This window comes from Ictidomys tridecemlineatus, assembly GCF_052094955.1.
Source record: "Ictidomys tridecemlineatus isolate mIctTri1 chromosome 12 unlocalized genomic scaffold, mIctTri1.hap1 SUPER_12_unloc_6, whole genome shotgun sequence".
In the NCBI taxonomy this organism is placed as follows: Eukaryota; Metazoa; Chordata; class Mammalia; order Rodentia; family Sciuridae; genus Ictidomys; species Ictidomys tridecemlineatus.
The window spans coordinates 617241-641278 of record NW_027520964.1 but is presented as its reverse complement, the minus strand read 5'-3'; the positions used below and the strand labels follow the sequence as shown (position 1 = coordinate 641278).

Below are 24038 nucleotides of genomic sequence, written 5' to 3'. Positions count from 1 at the left end.
GTCTGTCTCCTGGGACCCGGGACAGTGCTGAGTCCAGGCCCATCAGCCAGGATGGTACTCCGAGGAGCAGAGGGACTTGAGACACTGGCCTGGGGGAGGGAAGTGAGGCTGAGGGAAGTGAGCTCTGGGTTTCTTGCAGGACAGGGGCATAGGCTTCCTGGACACAGGCCCTCTGCTCACCTGCACCTTGTGACCCGAAGCCCTTCTCCAGGAAGGCCTGCAGGAGAGTGACCGGCATTCTAGTGTGCCCAGTCCTCAGGGGACTTTAGGCTGTGGGACTTTCAGTTTCAAAGCTGGGGCAGTCACAGGGAAGCCCCAGGCTGCAGGACTTGGGCTACAGCCTGGAGTCCTGGGGCTCAGACAGGCTGGTGGCTGGCAGCTGGCTTTCCCCCACTGTGGCCAAGACTCCTGACGGGAGCAGCTCACAGGAGACAGGCTGACTTGGGGCTCCTGGTTTCTGAGGTCTCCCACCATGCAGGGTCACTCCACGCCGCTGGCCTGAGAGCATGGCAGAGGAAGGCCACCAGCCCCTGGCGGCAGGGAGGCGAGAGCAGGTGCCAGGGACAGGTGCCAACGCCAAAGGCCCCCAGTGACCCTCCTCCTGGGGGCACCTCTCACTCTAACTGAGGACAGAGACTGAGCTCTCCCTCTGCGGGAACCCATGTCCCCAAGTGGCTCGCCCAGCCCTGCCCATGTCACGTCCACTCGGAGTGTTTGGTTCTGCATGAGCCTGGTGAGCCCTTCGCCTGGGGCTCCGTGTTTGAATCAGCCTCCTACAGGGGGAAGGAAAAAGGCCAGGTGGACCTGCCAGAGGGTGTAAAGCAGCCCTTGCCAGGTCGCTGTGGTCCAGCGGGAGAGTGCCACGTTCCCTGGAGGAGGACCAGGGAAGGGTGCCTCTTCTCTCCCTGCTCCTCGGCCTCCCAGGAGGAAGCTTGTCCAGAGCCGTGCCCTTTACAGGTCTTCCTGCCGCCATCTACCTGTGGACGTGTGGGAGGGAGGGCGGCCGCTGGGCTGGCCTCGGTCTGGTTTACTCAGATGTGAGACTGACAAGGAGAAGACTGAGGAGAGAACCCGTCACTCACAGAGACGCAGGCAGGGCACCTCGCATAGGGACATGCCGGGAGGGACGAGGACAGAGCCACCTGTGCTGTGGTTAAGGATCCTGTGTGGGACAGGGTTGTTTCTGTATCTGGCCTGGTAAGCCCAGGACAGGTGGACCTTGGCTGTAAGTCAGCAGAGCAGGTGGGGGTGGGCTCTTGGGAAAGGCCTCCAGGGGCTCCTGGTTTCTGAGGTCTCCCATCATGCAGGGCCACTCCACTCTGCTGGCCTCAGGGCATGGCAGAGGAAGGCCACCAGCCCCTGGCGGCAGGGAGGAGAGAACAGGTGCCAGGGACAGGTGCCATCGCCAAAGGCCTTCGCTGTCTCTAGGTATTGGCTGCCTGTAGGGCACGTCACATCAGAGAAATAGAAACCTACGATGGAGAAGAGGAAACCTGACTTGCAGACTGATGCTCACTTCCCAGTCCTGGGGCCGCACATGGCTAAGATGGCGCCTGGCGATCAGCCAGAAGGCGTTATCATGGGTTATGACGAAAAATCGGACCACCTCTAGGATAGGCTCAGAACCCTTCCGCCCTCGTGGGCAGCTCCGTCTCCCTCACTGCCTGTAGGATGGGTGTACACGTGAGCTCTCCCCACCCTGCTGACCTTTATCCTGATTGGCTCCTGGGCCTCATATTAGCTGTGTGTGCTTCCTCAACAAACGAGCTCCAGCCTTGACTGGTCTCCCTGATGCGTCTGATTGTCCTCTGGCGAGGGAGGGCTGAGTGCGGGCAGTCAGTCGGCCCTCTCCTTTCTTGGCTCATCCTGGCCAGGGCGTGTTCTTCCCATCTCTCCCGCAGGTCGGGAGGGAACAAGGGCTAAAACCCCCGACATCTGGCGCCCGAACAGGGACATGGAGAAGTCGGTTCACCAAAGTGAAAGTATCAGGGAGCCAAGCCAAGCAAGTTCCGAGGTCAGGGTCTCCCTGAAGAGATGGGGAAATCTCACACTAAGCATGGTGCTCCGGCTCTTAAAGCGCTGAGATTCAAGCTCAAAAGGCGAGGTTTAGAGATCTCAGATGCCCAGGCCGAAAGGACTGGGAAACCTTGGCACACACTGCACCCAGGTTGGTGGATGCCAGTCTTTTGGATTGGCCACCTGGGACCGAGCAGAACAATTGGTGAGGAAGAGGGAGATTACCTTAAAGGACCAACTAATAAAACAAAAAGGCGGAAGCAACCCCCATGAGCGATTAAGGTCAGCCATGCTTACATTATTTCAAATTTTTCCAAAGAGCAACCTCTGACTGTTTTCCAGAGACATTGGTCTAATCAGACACCTTATTTAAAGGTAGAGGTCCGATGGAGGGACCCCTTACTGGATCATAGCACGGTGCTGATCCCCTCATTAGTGTAGGGAGGGGATTTGGATGTGATTCCCGATTGGGGAGCCAAGTCCAATTTGGGTCCCCGCTAGAGATCTAAAATACTGTTTGCCAGAACAAAAGTGATTTCCCAAGAGCACCCCCTCTTGAGGTATGATTCTTTATTTTCTCATTTGAAATGAAAAGACCATTCTGGACGCTTTGCCTGGTTGTGACTGGACTCCTCATTGTCTCCCTCGTGGCATTCATGTTTGTTGGGGGATACATGCTGTGGGGAGGCACACTTTGATGCTGTAAGTGGTGGTAAGCCAACTTGTTGGTCCTTATATGCCCCTGCCCCCAGGAAAGAATGGACCCTTAAAGGCTACTGCCATTCCTGTTTGGTGGAATATAACCTCACCTCTCCCTAGTAGATGCCCTATACTCCCACCCCACTCAGAAGTCCTTTTGCCCTTGGTGACCATGCCTAATGTCATCTGTCTCACTAGAGACAGCACTCTAGATGTGGGGACGTTGAATCCCCTCTGGTGGGGAGGCAATAGGTTTTTTGATGGATCAGTAGGTGGTATGCTCTGTCCTCCTAAGGGTACTGCCTTCCTTTGTGGGGATATGGTGCACGGTGTCCTACTGGGTAATTGGAGGGGGTCTGCACTGTGGTCCTCCTCCTCCTGACACTGGGATCCTCCTTAATGACCAGTCCCTGCCTATACTGCTGGTGATGATTCCCTTTCCAGGCCCCGAAGAGCCATTCATGCTGCTCCTTTGCTGTTGGGCCTGCGGGTGGCCACGGGGATGGGTACTTGACCTCTGGCCTCGGTACTTCTTCGCAGATGTACAATAAGCTTTCTCAGCGGATGATAGGTGACATGCACCATGTTGCAGCCCTATCTTGGACCTGCAATCTCAACTCGACTCCTTGGCTGCAGGAGTCCTCCAAAGCCATCATGGCCTGGACCTGCTTATGGCCAGAGAGGGAGGACTGTGCCTGTTCCTTCAGGAGAAGTGCTGCTTCTATGCCAGTCACTCTAGTATTGTTCAAGATAAGATTAAAAGGTTAAAAAGACCTTGAAAACTGTCGGAATGAGCTGCAATAAAGCTTTCTGTGGACTGGGCTAAATGGGTGGCCCCTTTACCTTCTCCCCTTGGTAGGCCCCTTGGTCACTATAATGCTTGTGTTGACATTTGGACCTTGTGTAATCAACAGGCTCCTCCAGTTGCTCAAGGATCGAGCCAAAGCTGTTCAATTGATGGTGGTCCAGCAGCGATAGGCCGTCTTACGAGATACTGACTGGGAGCCCTGTGAGGTTGGCCATGGGCCCTACCAGGATGTGCAGGTGTAAGTCAGAGGCAAGAGGGTCTTCTTCATAGGCCTAAGTCACCTCCCCTCCTTGAGGTTTCCCACTGGGTCTGCCGATCCTGCAGGTGAACTGCCTGAAGAGCCAGAGTGGTAGTCAGTGACAGGTAAGAGCCCCAGAGGGGGACAACCTAAGACAGGCACACTCTCCAGTGAAAGGTAGACACTGGCCAATAAAACAAAACGGGGGAGATGTAGGGCACGTCACATCAGAGATGGAGAAGAGGAAATCTGACTTGCAGACTGATTCTCACTTCCCGGTTCTGAGGCCACACATGGCTAAGATGGCGCCTGGAGATCAGCCAGAAGGCGTCATCGTGGGTTGTGACGAAAAATCGGACCACCTCCAGGATAGGCTCAGAACCCTTCTGCCCTCGTGGGCAGCTCCGTCTCCCTCACTGCCTGTAGGATGGGTGCACACGTGAGGGAACTAGGACTAAAACCCTGGCAGCCACCCTGGCAGGGGCAGCTCCCCAGGCCCCCTCCCTTCCTGGGCACAAGCTGCACTGGGGTCTGCACACGGTGGCTCATGGGGTGTGGGTAGCATTGTGCCCTGTGCCGAGGAAGACGCTGTCAGTGGGCTGTCCACAGTCATATTGCTACAAGTGGCCCCTCAGGTCTATTGTTGGTCCCTATCCCCTGCCTGGAGTCCCCGCCAGTGACCTTCACCAAGGTCCTGGACGGGGAGTCCACCTCCCCCCTTGTTCCACCCCTTCCCATCCCACCAGAGTCGGGGTTGTGCTAAGCTGATTGACAGCTTGGTCCCCTCTGCAGAAGGGCTCCAAGTGGCCCCCAGGTTCAGGCGCTGGGAAGCAGAGCCGCTGCTTGTCGAGTAGGATCTGGGGCTGCCAGTGCCAGCAGGGACCTGGGCTGGGAGAAGCACGAAGCGCGTCCCACAGAAACCAATACCTTGCTGTTAGATAGATGTGGCCTTTTAAGTGCAAGGGAGTGGGACTCGTTGCTCCCGGGGATCCTGGTGTGGATGAGATGCTAATTTTTCCCAGGCTCGCTCGGTTCCTGTGCCTGGAATTGCACAGATGGATGGGCTGCGTCTGGACAAAGGCACAGCAGGGCCTCCAGGGCATGGAGCACCTGAGCCACCACCTGAACTTCATTTCCAGGCTCCTCCATTCACCACCTCCGCAAAAGCGCAGCCTCCTGTGTGGCTGGTGCTCGCTGGTTTCTCCATAGGCGCCCCCCACCCTCGGGGAGCAGCAGGGCAGCAGCTGACACTTGTCCAGGAAGCCCAGGGACGTAGGACATGGGGCCGCTTCCCCTCCTGGCCGCATATAGAGCCCTAGCCCTGGCTCCCCACTCCCCGCACTGCAGCCCCACCCTGGAGGAAGGAGGGGTGACCCAGGGACCCGGGGGCCATGAGTCGGCCACCTCCCTGTCCAAGGAGGCAGCTGGAGACTGGACCCTCTCCTCTGACCACATCTTTGCTGCTTGGGCTTCCCTCTAGGGCCCCAGCCACACAGGACAGGCAGGGTGCCCTCGTGGGATCCCTCTCCACACGAGGCATTTGAAATGACTCCCGTTTCTCTCTAAGCAAAGGCCAGAATCCCCACGTGGCCAGCAGGGCCCCATAGCATGTGCCACAGCTGCTGTCACAAGCTGCCACAGGCTGAGGGACTTGAAGTCACGGGGGCTTACTTTACAGTTCTGGAGGGCGGAAGTCCCAGGACCAAAGCGTTGGCAGGGCCAGTGCCTTCTTGAGGTCCAAAGGGGATGCGCCTCCCGCCTGATCTGCAGCCCCCAAGGACACCAGCGCGTCCTCAAGGCCAGCAGTGGCGTGCCCGCGTCTCCCAGGCTGGCTCGGCTCCCATCGAGAGACCAGGAAACAGTCTCTGTCCTCAGGTGTGGTTTCTCTCTTCCTCTGCTGTGCCGGGAGGCCATCACACACACTGTCCCCTCCACAGCTAAACCTCCCCGCCTGGGGCCAGCCATCAGCATCGATGTCCACCTGGGAGTGAGGGTCCCCCTGTGGCCATGCTGGCTTACTCCTGAGTGATGGGCACTAGGTTCTCCTAGACCATCATGGTCCAGGCCAGGGCATGGCCCACAGGCACATGGGGGACAGGGGATTTGCTCTATAGAGTCCACGAGCTGCCAGAGCCGGGGGACATCCGAAGTCCCCCAGGTGGGAGCGCCCAGAGAGAGCTCCAGGGGGTGGGGTGCTATAGCAAGGACAGAGGCAGCCTGCTCGGGGAGGCCAGCTCCAGCAGGTGGACCCAGGCTCAGGCCAACCTCCAGGGACGGATCAGCTCCCCAGGTCTCATGGGCTGAGGGCCTGAGGGTGGTGGGCTACTTCCCCCAGGGTGCCCCCCGAGGTCTGTCTGGAGGTGAGAGCAAAGGCTCATCTCTCCCACACTGCCTGGACGTTGTCACTGGGTTGGCAGATTACAGGGCATAGTGGATTCTCTGCGCCCACCAAGGTGCCCCCTCTCAGGAGGGGGCCCTGGTCCCGGAGCCTGCTGTATGCTGGACCCTCATGGGCTGTTACTTCCTATGTATAGCAAATCCCATGTTCCTGCAGGCACGAGTGTGTGTGTGTGTGTGTGTGTGTGTGTGTGTGTGTGTGTGCATGTGCGTGTGTGTGTGCACACATGTGCATGTAGCTCAGTCTGGAATCAGGACATGGGCAGGGCAGTCACAGACTAGAACGGTGACTACCTACATGTCACATGGCTCTGGCTGCGCAACACAAGGGTGACTTTCCCCACAAGATGGGTGTCTGCTGCTCCCTGAGCATGGCCCCACAGTGTCCAGGGCTCTGATCAAAGCCAGGCGTGGAGGACACAGTGGAGCTGGTGAGCTAGGTCTCTCCCTCCCTGACCCCGCAGAAGTGCAGTCTCTCCTGGTGGTCATCCTGGCCAGCCTGGCCTGTGGCCTCCATCTCTGGCTCCGGCTTGGAGGGAAGAAGGGGGCTGGATGCATGTCACTCATCATGGTGCCCATGAGTGGTGGCCTGGGCTTCAGTCTGAGCAGGAAAGATAGGCAAGGAAGAGGAGGCGTGGGGGCCTGCTGTGTGTGGACCCAGGGCCAGGCAGGGGCCACAGTTGGCCAAGTGAGTGCTGCCCTGGGGTGCCACTGGGCTGACCGACAGTAACCCCAACTCTCATTTTGCTAAGGGGTAGAGGCCAGCTGCAGAGAAGGGTCCCTTGACCCAACCAGGGTCAAACAACTTCCAGGATCGCAGGAAGGCTGGCTCCAGGTGGAGCTTCCAGGCCGGTCTGCACAGTCGTACTGCAGAGGGACGGCCAAGCCCACTGCTGTCCAGCATGGTCAGAGTGGGTCCACACCTCCGCTCCCCGGTGTCCCTCTCTGCTGCTGTCTGCAGCAGCCCCTGGCCCTCGGCACTGACTGCAGACCACAGGAGGCCCACCTGAGCTCTCACCTGCAAGGGGTGCTGCATCGCACTAGCCTTCCTGGCTTGTAGGCACAGTGGACTCTGCAGCAGCCAGTAGGTCATGTCCACACAGCAAAGTCTCAGCTCTCAGCACCTGGAACACCCGATGGCATGTGGCCCTTGGGCACACAGGAGGGCAGAGCAGGCAGCCCTGGTGTCCCTGGACTGGAGTGAGCAACTGAGGCCCAGACAGGCCCCTGAGCCTGCAGCGCCGGGAGGTCTCAGCTGGCCTCCAAGCCACATGCAGAATGCAACCTTCAGGCTCCCTCCTACGGCGGGGAGGGCGAGAGGGACAGAGAATCAAGTGCCATCGGGTGCTCCTGGCCCCGGGGGTGAGCTCCGGAACACAGCACAGACAGCCATCATTACTGTGGCAGAATCCGGCCGCTGGGAGTCTGGGGCAGAGAACAGAGACAGCGCTGGCCAGAGCAGACCCAGAATGGGAGTGGACACGGGCGCTCTGCTTCTGCTGGCTCAGGAGCTGCTGGGGGGCTCCGTGCAGCCTGCACCCTCCCAGAGCCGCAGGCCTCCGCGCAGGGCTGCCGGGGGAAGGACCCGGTGCTGGGAGGACAGCGTGGGCCTCAGGTCCTCCAGTGGCGTGGCCGGCTTCTCCAGCTCCCTCCTCGTGCCCTTCCAGGGCTTCCGCCAGCCTTTCTCCAAGTGACGTGCTTCTCTTAAATCTGGTCCTGTTCCTCTATGACCCCTGGTGGCTGTGCCAAGGCCCTTGGGCATCGCTTGTCTGGGGGGTGGTTTAAAGGAGGGCCTTTCTCTGTAGTCTCTTCAAGAGCTGTGAGACCTTGGTAGAACCTACCAGAACCCACTGGAACCTGCGTCTCTCTCACCTTCCCTCCAAGTCCTCTCAGCAACCATCTGGACCTTTCTGTAGAATGTGGACACTGGGCCCCTCTGATGTGGGAGCCAAGGAAGAGCCTCCCTGGCCCTTACAGATGCGGCCCAGGCTGCTTCCTGTCCCCATGGAGGAGGTGACAGGCCTTTGGTGATGGCAGCACGTGACCTGGGGGTTGAGGGGTGTTCATCTGGTAAAAGGGACCCCACATGCAAGTTGCCCGCTCAGAAGCCAAGTGCCAGCATCAACCCGGGCCGTGACTGGAGGAGGCAGGGGCCGGTGGGAGCCAGCTGCTCTCCCAGCAGCGTGGGGACCCTTCAGTGGCCCACAGGAGAAAGGTTCCTCCTGCTGCAGCTGCTACAGCGTCTTTAGGGTGGAGGGACAGGGCGACGTGTCCCCAGCCCCTGCTGTCCCCTCTCCTTTGGTGGGGGTGCAGCTTTAGATGGGAGCATCCTGTGTCTCAGGGCAGGTGCACCTCGGGGAGAGGCTGGGGGGCCTCCCTGGGGAACAACTCCACTTTCTGTGACTTTCCTGGACCTGAGAGACCGTCCTGTGCCTCCCATTGACAGGGTCAGTGCCGGGGAGGGACACAGCGGAGACCACGCCTTTCCCTTCCTGAGTGGAGCCTGCTGCGGGGAGCCGGTGGCAGAGGGGACATGAGCCAGCTGGAGGCCTTTGAAACATGGGCTGGAAAGGCCCCAGCAGACAGGGCCTAGCCAGGCTGTCACCGCCTGGGCAGGTGTCCTCGGGGACAGAGACGCAGCCCTTCCCCAGAGCTCACACCACAAGGGGGCTCGACAGGGAGGGACGGGGAGAGTGTGTCTGACCTTGTCTCTCGAGGTTCAGTACAGAACTAGGGATACAGGTCCCTCTGGGCTTTCTGGACAGGGCTCCAGGGCCCTGCCGTCCAATATGGTGGCCACTAGCACAAGAATTTAGATGAATGAATTAAGTCAAAATTAAACTCCTCAGCCACTCTGGTGATGCTCGGGGCTCAGTGGCCAGGTCGTCTGGCAACAGCGCTGCGTCCTAACCTTCCTCCCCACCTGCTTTACAGTCCCTGACCCCCCGCACTGCCCAGCCAGTGTTCAGAAGATTCTCTGATTTCTAAATTCAGGCCTCTGCTCACACACTGATCTGGTTCTAGTTCCGTCTCTCTTTACACAGTTCTGTGGATTCCAGTGATGAGCCCTACACACCTTTTGCTACGTCTAGTGTTATTATAAATGGTTCATTTTAGTTCATTTCCAGTAACTGCTGTAAGTTATAGAAATGGCAGTTTTTGTATATTAGTCTTATATCTTGCAACTTTACTGAATTTACACCTTGATTTTAGCAAATTCTCTGGGTTCTGCGTATTCCATCAATCATCTGGGCAGGAGGGCAGTTTAGCAAGACATTGCCAGTCCTCGTGCCTCGGCTTTGTGGGATGCTGTTGGCAAACCTTCACCCCTCCTCCAGGCACTGAGAGAGAAGAGGACCTCCCTGCCCAGCTGGACTTGGGCTTGGCCACGGGACCTATTCTGGCTGACAGAATAGAGTGGACCTGAGGCAAGCTGAGGCCAGAAATGCACTTGTGCAGTTAGGCCTCTGTGGTCTAGGATCTCAGGAGAAGAGCTTTGAACTTGCACCTGACCCGCAGTCTCCAGCTGCATGAAGCAGAGAAGTGGAGCCATCTCCTGGTTCCTGGCTGGGTCAGCCAGACCAGTCACCCTGTGAGGTCATGAGCTCAGGGTATGTGCTAAGCTGAGAACCCAGGGGGGTTTGTTACACAGCATTTATGTGGCTGTTGCTGACTGATACAGCAAAGCTAGACTTGAGTCTTTAACCTATTATGTGTTTAAATGGGATCGCCTGGTGGGAGGGCGCTGTGTGAATAAGGAGCTCAGGGGAAGGGGAGGAGGATTTAGCCCCAGGAGACCTAGAAGGGGCAGCAGGTGAGTTATGGGGCCCACAGGCTGTGGTGCTTTCTAGTCTTAAAGAAGAAATTACTTCCTAAAGAAAAGGCACCAACTTAGGAAAGCAGAAGATCAACCTCTGCCACAGGCCTGAGCTGTGGGATGAGGACCCAGGCTGCCGCTTGGCTCTCTGCCTCCCCCTGCCCGTGCCCCCGTGAGGCGACTGGTTCCTCTCAGCAGTGTCAAGCTCCGTGCCCTGCGCTGGAGCTAAGGACTGGGGCCTTCCGGAGCTGGTGCAGGCAAGCCAGGGTGCTGCTTGGCAGCTGGCAAGGGACACGAAATGTGGGGTTGCATCCTGTCCTGTGTCCAGCCCTCAGTGCTGCCCTGGGCAAAGCCGGGGCCTGGTCTTTGGAGGCACTCAGGCCCACCCCTGCTACCCAGAGACACCGTCACTGATGTGCCCCACCTGTGCAGCCATCTGCTTCCAGGGGCCAAGTGCACCCTCCCCTGGGCACACAGGAGAAAGAAGTCCTCCAGCAGGACACCGAGGTCCCTCTGGGTGAGGCGGCTTGTGCCCACCCACCTCTGCTTGGCTCCCTCGGTGTTTGGAACAGCCCAGCTCTCCAGTCCGGGCTGACGAGACTGTCCATCTCTATGCCCTGAGACCTGCCCCCTATCTTTCATGGTCCACTCCCAGAGGGGACGTGGAGGGGTCACCCACATGTTGATGGGGATCACAACAGCGTAACGAAGTGGAGGCTGGCGTGTGAGATGCCACCTGGAGACGTGGCTCCCGGGGAGTGGGAGAGCATATGGAACCAACCTCCAGGACAGGCCAGTGTGGTGGGTGGGCGGCCCTGGTGACCACGGGGGGCCTAAACTGAGCACTTCCACCTCAGGAAGGAAAGCGGGTGCTGTGGGACCCTCTGTTTCCAGCCAGAGTTGTCCGACTCAGCGGGAGATAAATACCAGCCTTCACACTCCAAAGTACTAGTCCTGCTCATAACTTTTCAAACAAGGAATAAAGACGAGGAGACACATAAAAATGGTTCTGTCAATTTGGCCCAATTTCAAATTATCTAATTAGAGGAGAGCCAGAGCTTCCTATTTCTAGAAGCGTTTACTGAGGTTGTTTCCCAGCGAGAGGGTGAGATGAACAGAGGGAGGGCCGGTGGCACAGGGTGGGGACAGTCAGGACCAAGGGCCTGGGCAGCCATGGCCCAGCACGTGGAACCACCAAGGCTTGTGACGCCAGTCAGGGGTGATCTGTCCCTCTGCCAGTGAACAGCAGATGGTTGGCTGGGACGATAACGCCCTGCTGGTCTGTTGCACTTAGACGGAACATTCTGGATACCCGGTATTCTGCAGCCTTCTTACTCTTCCACGACACCTGGGCCACTCCCTCTCCAACTGTGCCCTTCTTGGGACAAAGTGACACATGCAGTGAGTAGGAGAGCATTCACCATGCGCAGGTGAAGGGCCTCACCCCCGTTCCCGTTAGGACCCCCTCCAGGCGCCAACCTGCGCCCCATTCCCTCCCGCCATCTTCCAGGCTCTGATTCACCCCAGCAGTTGGGGTGTTGAGGGGCATGGGGTGACAATGTGTCGGGAAGTGACAGCATGGGTCCGAAGAAGCCCCTTGTCTCAGGAGGCTGTTGGCCATGGCCTGACCACACCGGGCGGCAGGATACTGCCACGTTCCTTCTCCGGAGTCCGTCCAGGCCCACGGGGCGGTGCAGACCCAGGTGGACAAGAGCACCCCTCAGGACCTCTTCCACGGTCCGACAGCAGCTTCCACATGGCACAACTTCAGCCGCCAAGGGGGTCTGTGCTCGTGGTCACCCTCCAGCTCAGGCAGAGCCCCAGCTGCCAGTCCAAGCCACAGTGTGTGCGGTGCCCACCTGTGTGCCCTCTTCCTGGCAGATAGTCCCTCTGGCCTTGGAAGAGGGACCTGAGGCTCCCGGTTGAGCCTGTACTGCTGTCTGGGGGCCCTGCTGGGGGGTGGGGGCAAACTCAGAAGGCTGCCAACCCGGACCAGGTCACGTTCATGTGCTGGGACAGGTGCTGAGGCAGAAGCACTGGACACAACGGTTCCAAGGACAGGCTGCTCCAGCTGGGGCAGGAGACAGGTCAGCGGTTTCCAGGGTGGGTTCCGTGTGCGGGAAGCCCTGGGCGTGTGGGAAGGCCTGGTCCCTAACAGAGCAGGTGTGGGGCTGTGCCGAGGGACAGCAGTGGCTCAGGTGGGCGGAGCAGAGGCTCCGAGAGCAAGGCAGGCCACAGCTGTTTCCCAGAGGTTGTGGGAGGGGACCCCTGGTGGCGGCCCCCGCCCTCACCTGCCTGTCTCATCTGTGCCTAGCAGCTCGCTGCACACCTGGGGGTGTCCTGATGTGAATGTCACCTGTCACACTCCCAGTGGGGTGGAAGGCTGGGATGTTGTTTGGTTAGATAGCTCTGAGCTGCAGGGGTGAGGTCAGAGGAGGGGGCAGGAGATAGCAGCCAGGGCTTTGGGCAGCCCCAGGTGAGCAGGGCGGGGGACATGGAGGTGGGGAAGGACCTGGGAACGTCTAAGAGGGAAGACTGGCCTCCTGTGACCAGGGTCCGGGAAGGAGTACTCAGGGAAGCTGAGGAATTGGAAGCCACATCTCCGGTCTGGGGCTGGCCTGAAGCAGGGAGGGAGCCCAGTTGCTGGCCGAGGCCCAGGGTGCCTCTCTGAGGGCCCTGCGGAACCACAGCTCTGGCTCCTGGGGGCCCACGGCTGCCTCTTGTTTCTGACCCTGAGGAGAGCTCCTTCCAGAGGACTGAACCCCACTTTTAGCCTCTGCAGGGATCGTACAGCCCACCCCCAAAGTCCCTTCAGTGGGAAAGACCCTGAGGCCCTCCTTGGCCTGTCCAAGTGACGTGCTTTCTGGGGCTGGAGGGACATTCTGCTCCGTGGGGCGGGTGGTGACTCGGGACTGAGCGCGCTCTGCCGGCTGCAGGAGCAGGGTCCTGTCATTTCCCTCTGGAGTCTGCGTGTCCACTGTGGGCAGGGCTTAGAGGGGCCCTGCCGCTGTGCTGGGCGGCGGGAGGGCAATGCCGCCCTTCTCCTTCAACAGGGCTGCTCCACGGCGTTTCCGAGGATCAGTTTTGAAATGTGCAGTGATTAAGGACTGTCCTGGCCACGCGGCTCTTCTGCCAGCAAGACACAGGCTGATAAGGGCCATCTGTGGAGGTGATTCCAGTGGGCCCCACGTTGGCCACCGCAGGGCCAGCCTGGCCTCATCCGGTCTCCAGCCCACTCCTGTGGTCAGCCGAGCCAGCCTGTCCCTGTGGTCTGAAGGCACGTCAGCAGAAGTCACCCAGGGGCACACAGGGAGACTCCTTGTCCCCCTAAAGGGGATTTTAATCCTGCAAAGCCAACAGCCCAGGGAGGGGCGGCCACGCAGAGCAGGGGCCTCACAGCCAGGGCTGAAGCACGTTGTGCAGAGCCTGCCTCTGAGGAGAGAAAACGGGCAGGAAGAGAAGGGGACGAGGATGAGGGGGACAGCAGAGAAACAGGAAGGGGACCGGCTGAATGGCAGGGTCTGCAAGACCAGCTGAGGAAACAGTGATGCGAAGAGCACCTTATTCCAGATGGGACATGAGACAGGTGACAAGGAGGGCACACGGGGTGGGAGTGGGGGTTCACTCTGCGTGTCCCTGGGGGTGCCATGCATTTGGTAGCACATGGCTTTGGGTGTCTGTGAGGTCTTATTTTAGGGGATCAGCTCTTGAACTCTCTCTTGGTGGGCCTCACCCAATCAGTTGAAAGCCTGAAGAAACCTAAAGTGTGAACCTCCCCTAAATAAGAGGGGATTCTCCTATGCCTAAGAGCCTCCAGACTAGGTCATCAGATGTTTTCCTGCCTCAGACTCGAAATGAACAATAGCTCTTACAGGTTCCGAAGACGCTGGCTGAAAAACACTCACACTATCACTGTCCCTCCTGGATCAGTGATGGCCGAGTCCCTCTCCAGATCCCGGGTGTGCCTGCCTCTGTAACATGGAGCCCGAGGCTCCCGTAGCTCTTTCTGTGAGTACAGTGTATAGGGGAAAGCATTTTAACAACGCGTCTCAACTGAACGCGTGGACATCTTCCGGCCACTGTTTCCCAGACCGCGCTGCACCTCAGCTCTTCACGACCCCCGCTGTGTGGGGTGGTGCAAGTCATCAGAGATGGCCTACTTGTGCGGAGCTTCTAAGCCAGCACTGTGCCTCTTTACGTGACGGCCTGCGCCTCGTGGACTTTGGCGTCCGCAGGGGTCCTGGGACCAGCCCTGCAGCCCACCAAGGGATGGCTGTGCCCGCTCTGCTGTGGGCTCGGTGTCTCTGGGCCACGGCTGCTGAGGGGGGCAGGGGAGCAGGTCCACCCTCAGGCCATGGGGAAGGCCGGACAGGATGGGGAAGCTGCTCTTCTTGGGGAGGAGCCGGCCCCCCAGCACCGTTAAAGAAGGAGGGTGAAGCAGGAGAGCAGAACACGGAGCTCCGGAGGAGACAACAAGGACAAGAGCCTTTGTCCCCCCGGCAGCGCAGCGGCCAGCCTGCGGGCAGGGCGGAAACTGGTTTGGGGAGGGTTCTGTTCCTTTGCCTTCCCAGAGAGGAGCCAGCCAGTGGGTAATGGCCACAGGATACAGAGCGCATCCTCCCGTTCCACGAGGGCCTTGTAGCTGAGGCTCCCTTCAGTGTGTCTAGTCTCAGTCATCCTTCTGTCAGGAGGAGGGACAGCGCTGCTCGGCAGGCGACGGCCCTGCAGAGGAGCCGGGAGCAGGGCCTCCCGTCCCTTCCGGCCTCCTCCACAGCACACGGCCCCCAGGACCCCCCTCTCTGCACCACTACTCAAGGGCCCAGGTGGCCTTTGGGACTGGGGGGCAAGGGACTTTCCCAGGAGCAGCTGGAGGCCTGGCATGGTGCACCTCCTGCCCAGTCCACATGTCACAGCTGCGGGACCGGCCCAGGCATTGGTGACGACCCCAACAGCAGACCCCCGGCACACGCCTGGAAGAGCCCTGCTGTCTGAGTGGTGGCAGGCTCTGGGGCCAGAGGGACAGGAGCAGCCTGGGGTGCTATCCACAGTGACCAGCCCAGGAGGCCATCTGCCTATGATGACCAGCTCTGAAGGCCAGCCTATCCACAGTGACCAGCCCTGGAGGCCAGCCCATATGCAGTGACCATCCCAGGAGGCCAGACATGCCCAGTGACCATCCCAGAAGGCCAGTCATCCATAGTGACCACCCCAGAAGGCTGATCTGTGACTAGTCCAGTGGCCACTCCAGGAGTGGCTCTGGCAGAGGAAGGAGGGAGGTGGGCCCAGGTGCAGCAGGGGGCAAAGGGTGGGGGAGGTGGACGGAAGCTGTGGGCTTAGGTGCGTGACGGGGTGGCCAACAGGTGGGCCTGGGGCAGCAGCGAGAGTCCGGGATTCCCGGGTCCCTGGTGAGGACCTTTGCCAAACTGAGGCCTGTGGGAGCCAGGCTGCTCCAGGCAGGTGGCTTCAAGAGGCCTGAGCTCTCCTGGTGGGGATGGCCTGTCCCTGTCACCCTCGAGGGGTCTGGCATGTACTGGACAACAGTGCTGCAGGAAGCCAACAGTCCTGTGCTGTGGGGGACGAAGCTCCCCGGAGCCGGGCGATGGGTAGCAAACCCGTGTGTAAAGGAGACCGCATCCACCCAGTGGGCTGGGGAGGCGTGACACCAAGCAGCCAAAATCGAGCCTGGGGCAGGCTGTGGGCAGCAGGGGCCAGCGCTGCGTCCACTTCTCAGGCGGTCAGGCCTGCTCCAGCCACACAAGGAGCCCAGTTAACTTGGACAAGCTCCCAAGAGCGCTAAAGGAGAGGCAGGCCTGGCTGCCCTGCCCACTGCCGCCCTGGGCACAGCCAGGCCTGGGGGCTTCTGCCCGGGCACAGTGGCAGTCCTGTAGGGCCGAGGTCATTTTAGATTAGGAAATTGAGGCTCAAGGGTCCAGACTGTGCCCGAGATTCACTTCCATGGCTTCCCGCAGAAGATCCATGCCTTCAGGGAGGGGGTGCACTCAGCTGGGGACTTGTCACCGGCCTCCCTGGACTCCTGGTTTCCCTGCAGGAAGAGGGAAAGGGCTTTGAGGGGGCGGGGGAGGGCAGACGGGCTGCAGTGTGACCATCCCCAGGAATCTCTGACCACGGCATAGGTCATCCCTCCAAGGCCAAAGGCCTCTCCTCCCCAAGAGCCCCACTTCCTGCTGGCTTCATATGGAGCTCACCCCGATGTGCCTCCCAGGTCTGTCCCCCACGCAGCCTGGCAGTGAGGGGCCGTGGTCTTCTGCCTCGCTGGCACAGAGGGTCCACTGAGCTGTGGGTGAGTTTTGATCTTGGACAGACGACGTCCACTTCCTAGGAGCAGAATCATCTAACGGCTCTAATCTCCGGTCTGTTGGTTTCATTATTTAAACAAAAATGAAATGTGACCCAGAGTGAGAAACAAGACCAAATGTGCGGCCGAGAGCTGCGACGAGGCAATTACATCCCAGCTGGCGAAGCAGGGCCCCCTCCCGGGACAGGATCAGGAGTCCCCCCAGGTGGGAAGGAGACATAAATGGCTATTGCCAAAGCGAGCCTGTGGGAAATCTCACCATAATGGCACATTTGGAGAGAACAAATCAACTCCCAGGCTGTTCTGACTGCGGCCGTCCAAAGCTGGCGGCCTGGCAGCTGCGCCCTGCCAGCTCATTATCACACGACTCTCATTTCCAGCCCTGGAGGGCTTTGTCGTCACTCTCCAGAAGCCCAGGATGACTCTCTGCCAAGCCAGAGGGTGAGGCCGGAAGTCCTTGGGGGGCATGTGCCTCTGAAAGGGAGGGTCATTGGGGTGCCCAGTGCAGAGGTTGGGACCTCTGCTGTGGTGTCCCACACGTCATTTCCAGGTGGTGGTGGGGGGCCCTGGAGGTAGAGGGTGGCATGGCGGGAGTGTGGGGTCTGAGGAAGAGCAGGGTGGAGGCAGGGAGCCTGGGCGGGGAGGAGGGGCCTCTGTTCTCCTCTAAGGGCAAGTCGACTTCAGCTCACCTTGACCCCAGGGTCTTGATCCAGTTGGTCCCCAGAGTCCTCTGACTGCTACTGTTTTCCACGTCTCTCTCCACCTGCCTCATGGGCCTCCCCATTCCTCTCTCCAATCCCAGCGTAGCCCGTCTCCCAGAGACTAGCTCAATTTCTATCTTCCAGGATACAGCAATTATGATAATGCTGAAGATGATAGTGATGGCGGTGATGATGTCAATGAAGATGATGGTGGTGGTGATGGTGGTGGTGGTGATGGTGGTGGTGGTGGTGATGGTGATGATGAAGATGATGGTGGTGATGATGATGGTGGTGGTGGTGATGCTGATGATGAAGATGATGGTGGTGATGATGGTGCTGGTAATGATGATGGTGGTGGTGGTGGTGGTGGTGATGAAGATGATGGTGGTGATGATGATGGTGGTGGTGGTGATGCTGATGATGAAGATGATAGTGGTGATGATGGTGCTGGTAATGATGATGGTGGTGGTGGTGGTGATGAAGTAGGTGGTGGTGGTGGTGATGATGATGGTGGTGTTGGTGATGCTGATGATGAAGATGATGGTGGTGATGATGGTGCTGGTAATGATGATGGTGGTAGTGGTGGTGGTGATGAAGGAGGTGGTGATGGTGGTGGTGGTGATGAAGATGATGATGGTGGTGATGGTGAAGAAGATGATAATAATTACACTACTAAATCCCTGACACTGTGCTTACCAGGCGTTCTGTGTAAGACCTCACTTAATCCTCATATTATTCCTGTTTTACAGGTGAGGACACAGAGACCTGTAGAGGTGACTGCCCATATTCATCTGACTCCCTGCTCTGATGGCCTGTCACCCACGGGCACTTACTCAGGCTGACCCTGTCCACCTTCTGACACCGGGAAGCATGATGTGTATCTTTGGTGGCCAGATCTTCTTTCTGCTTATCTGGGCTGCCAGTGTCCCGCCCACTCTTGCACCCCGCCAGGCTGTGGGGGTGCCTTCCTGCGTATGTGTCACAGGAACAGGGGCGATCTTGACCAGAGGGCTGGAGAAGAAGGGGGGCGTTGGGGAGCAGAAGATGGTGGCTTGTGCCTGTACAAGAGGGCAGACCGCGAGGCTGGGGCAGCAGGAAGGGCGAGTGCACACGCGGGAACCCAGGGAGGGGAGGGCTCCCTGGGTGGCACGGCGGCAGCAGTAGCGAACTTCACCAGGGGCACCTTTACCCCAGTAGGCCCGGCCCACCCTGCCAGCCTTCCTGGGGCTCCCAGACGTGGGCCTCTGGTTTGTATTTATCTTCCTGTGTCCTGGAGAGGTGACGGAGGGACGCTTTAGCCTCTCCGTCCCTGGGGACAGGAGGACTTCTGAATCGGACAGGAGGAACCATTTATTTTGCTTTGCTAAATGCCATGGGCACCTTCCCGTGCCCACGTTGACAAGCATGTGTCAAGGTAAGCATCACAACAGTGCTGGGCAGGGAGGGGGGAGGGGAGGGGCTGCCCCCGGACACTAGAAGCCTCACCGATTTCGGGAAAAACTCACTTGAAACTGTCACCACCAGAAAAGCACTCGTTTTAATTTATTCCTCACCTGAGTTCACTGGCTTGGAGAGCCCTGCTGCGTCAGACTACTCCTGGTTCCTCAGAGCAATCCTGTGAGGGACATGAGCGTCACGTCCGCCCTACAGAAGAGGACGCTGGGCCCAGAGAGCTTCAGCAGCTTCCCAGGGCCACAGAGCTGTCGGGGCGGGCTCCTCTGAAGATGTGCCCCCCACCATTCCTCTCCGAGGTGCCTGAATCCAGGCACAGGGACTCCTACCTCTAACTGGAGGGACCACACCTTAAAACACAAGGGGAGTCCTGAAGGACAAGCTACGGGGGAGGGTTGGTGCCAGCCGGCTGTCCAGGTCAGGAAAGCAGAGCCACCAGCTGGTCCTGCAGGAGCTGAAACCAGGCAGCCCTGCAGAGAGAAGCCTGGGCCTGGGGTCTCCTCCTGGGAATGGAGACAGGAAGCTCAGAGCGTGTGCTCAGGGAGGGCAGGGCAGAGACTGGCCACTCCTGACCTCCAGACACTCCTGCTGTTCCTCTGAGGCCACATGCCAGGGGCCGTCTCCTGGGTGAGGTCAGTAGGATGGGTCTCCAGAGACTCTGGGCTGGGGGCCACAGGGCCTTGGAGCTTGACATCTTTGTCTCCCCCCCACTGTGGTCAGGCACTGGCAGGCAGAACTGTGATTCTCCTGAGCCACGTTGCCCCCTCCTCTCTCCATCTCTTCTCTGCCCTCACCCTGAAGGTTCTCCCGAGGCTTCTACCTCTGCCTGCAGGGGGAGTGCTTGTTGGGGCTGGTGGCAAGGGTAAGGAGACTCTGGGCAGATGGGCAGTGGGACGGGTAGGTAGCTGTCCAGGGGTCTCCCTTAGTAGGGACCTGGGGCTGGCAGGGGATGAGAGGGTGCCTGTTGAGAGAGGTATGGGGGGACAGAATTTGGGAGAGCAGGTAAGAGAGGAGGAGCCCGTGCCAGTGACTGTGGAGGAAACTGTGCCACGGGAGCTGGAGGGGAGGGGAAGGGATTGAGTGCCGCTAACCGTCTCCAGTCCAGAGGCTTTGCTCTTAGCACGTGCTGGGGTTTGAATGTTTCTCTCTCCAAGCTCATGCAGAGCCTAATGCCCACTGAGCTGATGTTAAGAGGTGGGTCCTGCCTTTGTGAAGGGGATTTATGTCCTCACTGAAGCGGCTCAGAGAGGCACTTGGCCCTTCTAACTCTCCATGTGAGGAACAGCGTTTGCGCCTCCTGCCACGTGAGCACGCAGCAGAGGGGCCACCGTGAAGGAGAGCAGCCCTCAGCAGACGTAGGAATCATGTCTTGATCTTGGGCTTTTAAATTCCAGAACTCTGAGAAATAACTACCTAGATTACAGGATTTTGTTAGGGCAGAAGAAACAGGGTTTGTATTAGACTGAAGGGTGTCCCCCTAGACACTGGAACCTCAGAATGCGGTTTTATTTGGAAAGAAGGTCTTTGCGGAGGCAATTACGGCAAGGCTTGAGATGACATCATGCCAGATTAAGTGGTCCTTAAATCCAATAACTAGTATCCCCATAAAAGCTAGAGAAGAGACCACAGCGGAAGGCATGAGAGATGAAAGCAGAGGTCGAGGTGCTGTGCCTATAGCACAGGGCGCCGAGGATGGCCAGCATCGTACTTGGGGTACACTGCGTACGAGCTGTGCTTCTCTCCAGAAGGATACCCAACCCTAACTCTGTGTCTCACTTCCTGCCTGTGAGATGCAGGATCCATATCACTGAGTCATTTTGAGGGTTAAACAGATTTTTTTTTAAATCTATGTACAATGCTCAGTGAGCTATCTCAGACTTAGCAAGAGTCCCCCCCCCCCATTGTTCCACCTTGTGCCTCAGGAATTATTCATCCTGTTTCACTTTTGATAAATCTGGGACTCGGGCAGGGTACCTGAAAACCCCCACAAGATACCTTGTTCTTCTCGAGTCTTCTCCTTGGAGTAGAAAACACCTCATGGGTTGGCTCTGACAGGAATCCTGTTGATAAATTTTGAATGCAAAGAAAAACCAACACATTGTCTTCAGTAAGTAGCCAGGTTGAAAGTAGAGACGTGTGGAGCCAGAAAATGCTCAGGGGCCTTTATTGAAATAGATGACTGTTGGGTTTGCATCTCACATGTATCCCAAAGTGCATGTGTAGAAGGCTTGGTCCTCAACAGAAGGTGCTGTTCACATGTTGGAAACTTGAGGAAATTAGGCCATTGGGAGAGTGCACTTGAAGGGGGTATTGTGTGCCAGTCCCTCTTCCTCTCCTGCTCTCTTTTCTTCCTGCCCGCCATGAGATGAGAAGCCTTTCCCCACCACATGCTCCCCACAATGATGTCCTGATTCTCTAGAGACCCAAGGCAATGGGGCCAAGTAACCCACTGGACTAAAACTTTGGAAATCATGAGCCAAAATAAACATTTCCTCTTTGTAAGTTAATTTTCTCTGATATTTTATCCGAGTGTTGGAAGCCGACTAACAGAAAATCAGTGCCAGGAGTGGGTCTGTGGCCTGATCATGCGTTTCAGAAAGCATTGGAAGTGGTTCTCAGGAGGAATTAGGAAATATTGGAAAGTGTCCTAGGAAAAGTCTTAGATGCTGGAAGCAGAGCTTAATGGTCATATCTGTGGGAGCTCAGAAGACCAGGATGCTGACCGAAATGTGGACAGTAAAGACTGTGCTCATGAGGTCTCCTATGGAAAGGCAGAATCTACTAAGAATTAGATTAGAGGCCATCTTCATTACCTTCTGGCAAAGAACTTGTCTACATGTCGTCCAAACCCTGAGACTTTGGGTGAAGCTAAATTTAAAGGTGATGGACTAGTTTATTTGCTGGATGAAATTTCAAGGCAGCCCGGCATTCAGGCAGTGACATGGATATTGATGATATCATTTGGCCATATTTACAATGAGAATCAGGAACAAAAAGAAAAGCAGAAAAATTTGAAAAACTTTCATTTTTGCACACATGTGCACACACACACACACACAGTGTATATATAGTTGCAGATAAGGAGAATGTGGTACTAAGTATATTAGCACCATTAAAAGGAAAGTGATTAATTTACATCAGGACAATAGGAAAGAAGCTTGGAGGGTGTCTCAGGAATCAGCGAGACAAACAGCAGGCTCAAAAACTTGTTTGAACAGAGAGCTCTGGGGCACCCTGCGTGCATGGGGTTACTAGGAAGCCCTTGTGACTCTGGTGTGCTTGGCTTTGTTCAGCCACCTGGGCATTCAGTGTTTGCTGCACCTGTGATCCACAGAGACCTGGCTACTGCTCCCACTGGTGCTGGACATTCGTGTCATCTATTTGATAATTGTTTTGCATGAATGAGGAATGCAGGAGTTGTAGGGTCATGGAGATTTCCACCGAGATTTCAAAGGCAATTCTGGAAAACCAGGCAGTATGTGATGGGGTTGGAGTGCCTGTGGGCAGTTCCAGGCAGGGACATGCATGCAGCCATGGGAGTGAGGCCGAAGCAGGGACCACGAGAAGTTAGAGATGCAGGAACATGTGACATCTGCCAAGGGAGACAGTGGGCACGAGCAGAGCAACCTGAGAAAGAGCCAGCAGGTTGTGGTGGGGGTCTCTAAGCCCCTTGGCGCTCACATGACACCACTGTGTGCCATGGGTGACAGATGTGGAGCGACAGGATTCAATGTTCACCCGCTGGGTTTCAGTCCCACCCTTTCTCTCTATGCCCCATTCCTCTCTTTGGAATGGGAATGTTCACTTTGTCCCATTGGGCATGTAACTTGTTTTTTTTTTTAATATTTATTGAGGCTTGTAGCTCAGAGTTTTCCTTGAGTCTCAGAAGAGAAATTGAGTTTGAACTTCAGAGAATGCTGGAACAGTTAATAACGTGGGAACTCTTGGAGGTGGACAGAATGCCTTTTGCATTTTGAAATAGACATGAGTCTTTGGGGGACCAGGGCTGGGAAGTTATGGGTTGGATTTTAAATGTCACCCAAAGGCTCATGAATTAGACTTGGCCTCCAGCCAATGATGTTCTTGGGACGTGCTGGTAATTTCAGGAGGGGAACTTAGTGGCAGAAGTCGTCACTGGAGGTGTGCCCTTGAAGGGACCCTGGATCCTTCTTTTCATTCTCTTTGCTTCCTGGTCACCACGAGGTGACTTTGCTCTACCACTTGCTCCCTGCCATGCTGTTCTGGTACACCCGAGGCCCAGGGTGACAGACAAGCCACCGGGGTGTGAACCTCAGGGACCAGGGGCCAGAATGACTCTTTCTTCCTTTAAGTGGATTATCTCAGACATCCTGTGATAGAAAGATGACTGACAGGGACCCTCAAGTCAAAAGTGGGCCCTGATATGCCCACCTTCTGCCCCTCCAGGCCTGGGGTAAACTGAGGGGGTAGATCCAGGAAACCCACCCCAGAGGAGACTCCAGCGGATGAGGATGAAATTCTGGCCTCAGTCCTGAACTCACAGGTGGTGAGTGTGGGTCTGCTCGTGTGGTCAGCTGGCCCATTGTTTCTCTCCCCCAAGCTTGGGACTTGTGTGACCACATGCAGGAGTTTGGGGAAGCTGAAAAGACCCAAGAAGATGGAGGCTGAGTAGCGGAGGCTCCCAGGGGCAGCCATGGAGCACGTGGAGACGAGGGTCTTGTCTGGGGCGGGGGAGGGGTTAAGGGAGCCAGGAAACTGCTCTCTCCTGGGGCAAAGGGTGAGCCATGCAGCTGAGCACAGGAGCTGGGGTTTCTCTTCCTCTAGAAGCACCTCTGTGAGCAAGGAAGGGTGTGATGGGGGAGAGGCGTGTCTTTCTCTCCCTGACCAACCCCCTCCCCACCCCATGGACCCAGTCTTGCAAATTTTGCCTTCCCACTTGCTGTCAGCCCTGAGCTGCTGCTGAGAGACCTGGCATATGCAGAACTGCGTTCTGGGACCAAAATTTGTGGTGCCAGTGTCATCGTACCAAGCTGAGAGGGAGCTGTGGCTTGATCTATTTCTTTCTGGCTTCTTGTTAGGGCCAATGTGTCCACCAGAGTTCAGATGCTGAGTCTTAACCCTGGAGCTCAGACTGGACTGCAGAAGGACCCAACCTCGGAAGGTGCAATTTACACGTTAAACTCCGTCATGCTGCAGAGTTGGAATCATTCGGTAGAAGCTGCACTTGGAACGTTGAATCTGATCCTTCCTGGGTTGGTGGCATGGGTGAGGTCCTGTTTTGCACAGCTGGGCAGTTTTCTCAGCCCTGCCACCACCGGGGGAGCAAGTGACCCTCTCCAGCGTGCCGTGCTGCTGAGCGGGCTCTTGGGTGGATCCGGGGCATTTGATGCATTTCGACTCAGTGTATTTTCAACTTACAATGGACTTATTGGGGGTGACCCCTTCATACGTCAAAGGGCTTCTGTATTTGGTGTGTTCCAAAAATGATTAAGCGGTCACCAGGTGGCCTCACCCTACAAGACTGGTGTCCTAAGAGGGACAGCCATGTGAGGGCTCAGGAGGGGATGTCCACGGAGAGGCCTCAGAGGAAACCAGCCAAACCTTGATCTCAGACT

At 57.4% G+C, this 24038-nt stretch overlaps 1 protein-coding gene and 1 long non-coding RNA gene across 21 annotated transcripts in view; both read left to right on the top strand.

The window, feature by feature from the left end:
* LOC144372348 (mitotic spindle assembly checkpoint protein MAD1-like) overlaps positions 1 to 24038 on the top strand; it is a 270820-nt gene that overhangs the window by 244318 nt on the left and 2464 nt on the right. For 11 of the 20 annotated variants that reach the window (XM_078035743.1, XM_078035745.1, XM_078035744.1 and 8 more), the window contains one exon: positions 17742 to 17964. The exons of 3 other annotated variants lie outside the window; for them this stretch is intronic. In XM_078035743.1, the coding sequence (XP_077891869.1) occupies positions 17742 to 17800 (59 nt within the window). In that variant the 3' untranslated portion in view covers positions 17801 to 17964. Of the gene's footprint in view, positions 1 to 1428; positions 1555 to 3629; positions 3868 to 4783; positions 5058 to 17741; positions 17965 to 23501; positions 23689 to 24038 lie in introns of those variants that run through there. 6 more of the 20 variants (XM_078035737.1, XM_078035754.1, XM_078035746.1 and 3 more) reach the window with 6 other exon arrangements.
* LOC144372349 (uncharacterized) lies at positions 18291 to 20951 on the top strand. The gene is made up of 2 exons (XR_013432364.1): positions 18291 to 18406; positions 18517 to 20951. It is a non-coding gene; the product is annotated as an uncharacterized LOC144372349 (long non-coding RNA).